A 7500-nucleotide genomic window follows, 5' to 3' on the forward strand; every position below is an offset into this window, starting at 1 on the left:
CTTCGTTTCCCCCTTCTTTCTTTTCTTCTTCTTCTCGCTTCTCTCCTTCTTCTCCCTTTTCTTCGTCTTTTTTCTTTTTCTTCGGCCTCATCTCCTTCTTCTTCTTTTTCTTTTTCTTCTTAGTATCATTATCTTTTATCTCTGTTCTTCTGTTTGTTTATATTCGTTTTGCTTTTCATTCATAGTAATTATATCATTTTTTATTCAAATTCTTTCCTCTTGATTTAATCTAATCATCGTGTCTCTTATTTCCCTTTGTTTCCGTTTCTTTATATTACTCTCGTTTCTCTTACTTGTTTATTCCTCATTGTTCTTCTCCGTCTTCTTTTTGAAAATTATTTCTGATTATGGCCTTTATTCATTTTCTACTGCTCCTTCATTAGACCTTTCATTTTCTTTTTTTCTCATTTTCTCTTAATCATTTTTAAAATTATATACAAAAAGAGACATCAGTTTGTTCATCTATTTGTTTATTTTTTGTCTTATAGTATCTTCCCTTTTTTTATCTTCATTGTCTCAGAAACGAAGAAAAACGAAAAAAAAAAGAAAAAAAATGCTATCGTGTGTGTTGCGTGTCTTGGTTGTGTGAGTGTCTTGTGATTGCTTTTGAATTGCTTTCGGAGTCGCTGTTTTCATTTCTCTTTTCATTTTGTTTTGTTGACCTTTTGGACTTATTATTTTTTTAACAGTTGTTTTTGTTTGTCTGTTTGTTTGTTTTTTTCATTTTTTTCTTTCTTTTTCTCCTTCTTGATCTTTTGTTGTTGTTGTTTTTTTGTTTTTGGTTTTTTTTGTCTGTTTTGTTGTTGTTGTTGTTTGTTGTCTTTTTCATTATATTTTCTCTCTTTGTTTTTTCCTCTCTTCTTATTCCTTATTACTTTTTTTTTCTTTTCTCTTTCTTTTTACTTAATTTTTCGTCTTTTTTTCTCGTTTTTCCTCTTCTCTTTCTCTTGCGAAAACATAATTCCTCTATCTCTTGATTACTTCTTGATGATCTTATCTTTCTTTTGATTATCTTATTTTTCTCTTGTTAATCTTATCTTTCTTTTGATTATCTTATCTTCCTCTTGATTATCTTATCTTTTCCTTGATACTCTTATCTTCCTCTTGATTATCTTATCTTTTCCTTGATACTCTTATCTTCCTCTTGATTATCTTATCTTCTTGACAATTTTATCTTCCTCTTGATCATCTTATCTTCCACTTGATAATCATATCTTCCTCTTGATAATTTATCCTCCTCTTGATTATCTTATCTTCTTCTTGACAATCTTATCTTCCTCTTGATTATCTTATCTTCCACTTGACAATCTTATCTTCCTCTTGATTATCTTATCCTCCTCTTGATAGCATAATCTTCCTTTTGATTATCTTATCTTTCTCCTGATAATCATATTTTCCACCTGATTATCTTATCTTCCTCTTGATTATCTTATCTTTCTCTTGATAATCTTATTTTTTTCTTAATAAACTTATCTTTCTCTTGACTATTTTATCTTCCTCTTGATTATCTTATGTTCCATTTGTTTATCTTATCTTCCTCTTGATTATCTTATATACCTCTTGATTATCTTATCTTTCTCTTGATAATCTTATCTTCCTCTTGATTATCTTAACTATAACTTCCTCTTCATTATCTTATCTTTTTCTTAATAATCTTACCTTCCTCTTGATCATCTTTTCTTTCCCTTTGCCTCATTTTCGGTAAAACAGGTCTCATCATCGCCCTAATGAATCTCGTTTCTCTCTTCATTAATTTCATCTTAATCTTCATTAATCCCATTTCTGTCACTCAAACTCCTTCTCTCCTTCTCTCTCTCTCTCTCTCTATTTATCTATCTATCTATCATCTATCTATTTTTATTTCTCTCTTTGAATCTCTCTCTCTCTTTCTCTCTCTCTCTCACTCACTCATTCTCTATCTCTCTCTCTCTCGCTCTCGCTCTCGCTCTCTCTCTCTCTCTCTCTCTCTCTCTCGCTCTCTCTCTCTCTCTCTCTCTCTCTCTCGCTCTCGCTCTCTCGCTCTCTCGCTCTCTCGCTCTCTCTCGCTCTCTCTCTCTCTCTCTCTCTCTCTCTCTCTCTCTCTCTCTCTCTCTCTCTCTCTCTCTCTCTCTCTCTCTCTCTCTCTCTCTCTCTCTTTCTCTCTCTCTCATCTCACTCTCTCCTCCCATCTCACCATCCCCTTATCTCCTACCCCCCACCCCATCTCACCCTCTTCTCCCCCATCTCTCCCAATTTCTTTCCTCCCTCTCATCTCACACTCTCCTTCCCCCTATCTCTCCTCCATCCCATCTCACCCATCCTCCCCCTATCTTCTAATCCCCCCCCCCATTTCACGTTCCTCTTACCTACCCCTTCCCCCCTCACTCTCCCCTCCCCCCATCACCTTCCCCTCCCCCCATCATCCACCCCTTCCCCCGATCACCCATCCCTCCCCCCATCATCCCCCCTCCCCCCATCACCCTCCCCTCCCCCCATCACCCTCCCCTCCCCCATCATCCACCCCTCCCCCCATCACCCTCCCATTCCCCAATCACCCTCCCTCCACCCTCACATCTCACCCTCTACCCCTCTCCCCTCCACCCACAGACCCCGCCGGCATGCCCGTCATCAGCGGCTACCGAACGGGCGAGATCCTGCGGGCGGGTGAGCGACGCACCCTCAGCTGTCGGTCGCGAGGAGGTAATCCACGCCCATCGCTCACGTGGTATCGCAACGGGCACGTGATGGACGACGCCTCCGCCCGTGACGCCGCCGGGACGATTAATACCCTGGAGTTGGCGGTCACGGCGATGGAAGACGGGGCTGTTTACGAGTGCCGTGTTCGAAACGACGTGTTGGAGAAGCCGCTGTCTGCCAACGTTACTCTCACGGTCTATTGTGAGTTTTGCTTTTGCGTTTTTTTTTTTTTTTTTTTTTTTAGTGGGTTGTTGTTTTTTATAGTTGTTGGGTCTCTAATTAGGGTTCATTTTGTGGGAATTTGTGTTTTTCCATTAGTTTTTTTCTTCCAGGAATTGTGTTTGTTTTTGTTTTGTCTTTTTGGTTTTGAGGGTAAACAGATGTGTGCAGATATACTCTTGGTGTTTGATGTTTCTATCTACCTTCTGTTGTGCTTTTCTCTTTTCTTTTTTGTTTGATTCTGAATTTGTGTGAATGTGATAAAAAAAAGAATCTTAATTTGTAGGGGGTGGGAGAGTAAATGTTCGTTTGCATTTTTGTGTGTGTGTTTGCTTGCTTGTTTGTTTGTGTGTGTTTGTTTGCTTGTTTGTTTGTTTGTGTGTGTGTTTGTTTGCTTGTTTGTTTGTATGTGTGTGTGTTTTTTTGTTTGCTTGTGTGTGTGTGTGTTTGTCTATGTGTGTGTGTGTTGAGTGCAGTTACATGTGTACAATGCCTTCATACCTGCATCTGTGTTCGTAAGATATTTTTTTTTATCATTATTCTACCAAATAATATCCCTATTCGCCATAGTAAGTTCCATAAGTATAGTCTGAAATACGATGTACCGGAACGGGTTTTAGTTGTCCATCTAATTAACGAATGACAATAATGCCAATATTATAACAGCAACCAATCAGTCACATTTCATACTAATCCCAACACATGAATTTAATCAAAGGGCGGATAAATTATAATGTTTTTTTTTTTTCCCACAAAAAATGGTATTCTTAAATCTATCCAATATTGTAAATAACGTGTGTAGATGTGTGTCTGTGTGTGTGTATGTGCGTGCGTGTGTGTGTGTGTGTGTGTGTGTGTTTGTTTACTTGTAATAGTCCAGATACATTGTAAGTTTGCTTTACAAATCATTTTCATATTCAATTACCATTTCATCGAGCAATCTATGTGTATTACAGGAAATTAACATACCACACACAAATAATAATGCAATACTCGTGATATGAATAATGTGGGGTCTTTCCTATTGCTTCTGTGTGCTTTATTGATTTAAATCAATTCTACTATTTTCATAGATTAAGAATTTATTCATCATCGGTTATTATTTATTTGTTTATTTATAACATTTGTTTAGAACATCTGTCTATCCAAGTTGTATATTCCATACAGCATCCATGAAATTACAATAATCAACCAATTACCCATATGTCATTCTATAATATTTATATCTACAACATTCATTCATATCACTCACCCATTCATACAGAACATACAAACACAAATTCTAATTCACAAACCTCCTTCATTCCTTCCTTCACATCCACCTTAGAACAGCTGATTCCTTCCTTCAGATCCGTCATCGTCCGTAAGCTTGGCCGGCCCTGCACACGTGAAAGTAGGAGAGCCTATATCCCTTACTTGTGAAACAGCTGAGTCAAACCCCCCCTCGTCCCTCTCCTGGGTTGTACAAGGTAAGTGTAAGCACTAATTTGTGTAGTTCATTCTCGCTTTGTTTGTTTGCTTTGTTGGTTGAGGTGATGGTTTGGCTTGTTTGTTTGCTTGCTTGCTTGTTTTTTTGGTTGTTTTTTATCTTTTGATATGTATCTATCTGTATCTGTTTCTGTCTACTATTTGTGTATATGTTCTGCGTCTATCTATATCTCTTTCTTTTGTCTGTTTCTCTTCATCTTTATTTTTATTTTTATTTCTTTCGCTTTCTTTTTTTATATAATAACTTTTTTACATTCCCCCTTCTCTCTTCTTTCTATTTTTACTTCTCTCTCTCTCTCTTTCTCTCTCTCTCTCTCTCTCTCTCTCTCTCTCTCTCTCTCTCTCTCTCTCTCTCTCTCTCTCTCTCTCTCTCTCTCTCTCTCTCTCTCTCTCTCTCTCTCTCTCTTTCTCTCCTCCATGTCCACTCTTCCCCCATCCATTTCTAAATCTCTCTCCCTCCCCTACGTATCCTTCGCGTTAATCCAGAGATTTCAAGCCATAAAAGAATTGTTCATGAAGCTCAAACCCAGTTGAAAATTAACCCTGCATTCTTCCACACAAATCCAGAACATGTTATTTCTTTATGCTACCATTTTACCATTTGTTCCCTTTATGAAATTAGCTTTGTTCAACTATCAGATATCCTTCTTGTGCAATGCGTTATAAAAAAGAAACAGCAACTATAAATGAAATGCTGTATTAAAAAAAAAAAAAAAAAAAAACATTTCAAAATACGAGGAAAATGATCCTTGCACCCTGCTTCACAAAACCATTTTCCTGTTTTGAAAGTTCTGAAAAAAATGTACACGTGGGGGGGGGGGGATTCAGAATGTACTTCTTTAATCTATTTAATATGAATTGCTATTGTATTCTGCCATACAATCTCGACGACGATTTATTTTTTACTTTCTTCTCTTGGTCAGTCTCCTCTTTGTGTGGTTTCTCTGTTTCATTAATCCAGATCCTACAGGGACTGTGGATAGTATAAAACATGCGGTTTAAAACACATCTGGATTAACCTTTGCATTTTGCTTTACTTTTACTCTAAAAGATGTAAGTAAAGGTCTTTACATTTTACCCCTTCTAGCTCGTGTTTCTCTGATAGAACATGAATTACCACTGTATTATTCTCTAGGATTTCATCATCTTGTTACCCTGTTCCCTCTTTTTAAAAGGCTTTGTTGTTTCAGTGCTCCAGAAACTACATGAAATGTGAGCGATTTAACACATAAAAGTAAGGACAAGCCTTGGACGAATCCAATGATATTCAAAGGAACTTTAATAAGGGTTTTTAAATTGATCTCCATTAGTTTAGTCTTCTTCTTTCTCTTAGTTTCCTTTATCCCTTTCTTTTCTTTGTTTTGTTAAGTTATTTACTCTTCCTGTTAGATATTAATATTCCGGAAGCTACAGAAAATGTAAACAATTTAATGCATGCAACCTAGAACACGGTTTGCCCCCCCCCCCCCCTTGTATTCCATTACACAAGCCCCGGATGGTATTCCGAAAGATATTGAAAATGATATTTCAATTTTACTTATTTCATTTTTTTTCTCTTTCCTCCTTCCATTTCTCTAATTTTCTTTCCTTTTATTCCTTCCCTTTCTCTCCCCTTCTTCCTCTTCGTCATTTTGCTTTCCCTCCTTCCTTTCATTTATCATTAAATCATTCTTCCGCTTCACAGACGCTCTATGTTCTTCTGCATATCACCATTTTTCGTTCCTTGAACATTTTTTTTCTCTTTCTGTCTTTATTAATCCGGATATAAATGGAAATGAGGACAATATCATACATGCATATTGAAGCTCTGCTGGACAAAAAAACTCATTATCTTCTGTACAAATCAAGGAGTTATTTCAGTGGATATAATGTCTCTGTTTTGATATATCTTCTTTCTCTCTTTATTTTGTTTCCTTCGACTTGATTCTTTTATATCACTTCTTTCTCTCTCTTTCTTCTTCCTTTCGTTCTGTTTTCTCTCTTTTCTCTCTCTCTCTTTCTCTCTCTCTCTCTCTCTCTCTCTCTCTCTCTCTCTCTCTCTCTCTCTCTCTCTCTCTCTCTCTCTCTCTCTCTCTCTCTCTCTCTCTCTCTCTCTCTCTCTCTCTTTCTCTCTCTCTATATCTATCTATCTATCTATCTATCTATCTATCTATCTATCTATCTCTATCTATCAATCTATCTCTCTCTCACTCTCACTCACTCTTTTTTTCCCTCTCTCTGCAATTCTTTGTTTTTCTTCCACCAATCCTGTCGAAACAACAAAAACATATCTTGGTCATTCCTCCCCAGGTCTCACTGCACGTGTCTGATTTCAACCTCTTCTATATTTCAGGCGAGGTCGTACAAGGGGTCAAGGAGAGAGTGAGTCGGGTCAGCTCAGGCGGTTGGGTGACCTCGTCTGAGCTGACCCAGTATGTGGTTAGGTCACGAAGAATCTCCGAGGTGGTGGTGGAGTGTCGAGCTCTTAACCCCGCCATCGACCGTGTTGTGAAGAAGACCAGCATTATTGACATAACTCGTGAGTTTCGAAGCTGCGGCGACAACCTTTTGGGGGACTTTCCTCCCGAGTTCGATTTTTGTTTTCATTTTGTGGTTATTGTTATTATCTTTATTATCATTATCACTGTCATTATTATCATTATCACTATCATTATTATCATTATCATTATTATCGTTATTATCATTATCACTATCATTATTATCATTATTATCGTTATTATCACTATTATCACTATTATCATTATTATCATTATCATCATTACTATCATAATTATTATCATTATCATCATTATTATCATGAATATTATCATTATTATCATGAATATTATCATTATCATCATTATTATCATGAATATTACCATTATCATCATTACTATCATAATTATTATCATTATTATCATTATTATCATTATTATCATTATTATCATTATCACTATCATTATCATCATTATTTTCAACAGCAGCATCCTCACTGGAAGTAGAAAAGTATTGTTATAATCATTATCATAATTAATGATATTGTCAGTATTGTTATTGTTTATTTTCTATCCTTCGTTCCTGAAAGTAAGATTTTGTATAGCTTTGGTAGTAGGAGTAATAGCAGCAGTAGTAGTAGGA

The 7500-nt window shown here is 36.6% G+C and overlaps 1 protein-coding gene across 1 annotated transcript in view; it reads left to right on the forward strand.

Annotated features, from left to right (window-relative positions):
• The window catches only part of LOC122260242 (nephrin-like), a 296377-nt gene that overhangs the window by 194312 nt on the left and 94565 nt on the right, over positions 1-7500 (forward strand). Inside the window, exons 7-9 of the mRNA XM_086544950.1 lie at positions 2587-2877; positions 4245-4364; positions 6716-6901. Of these exons, the coding sequence (XP_086401076.1) occupies positions 2587-2877; positions 4245-4364; positions 6716-6901 (597 nt within the window). The remainder of the gene's footprint in view (positions 1-2586; positions 2878-4244; positions 4365-6715; positions 6902-7500) is intronic.

This window comes from Penaeus japonicus, unplaced genomic scaffold, assembly GCF_977035675.1.
Source record: "Penaeus japonicus unplaced genomic scaffold, GWHDUDI00000001_assembly GWHDUDI00000002, whole genome shotgun sequence".
In the NCBI taxonomy this organism is placed as follows: Eukaryota; Metazoa; Arthropoda; class Malacostraca; order Decapoda; family Penaeidae; genus Penaeus; species Penaeus japonicus.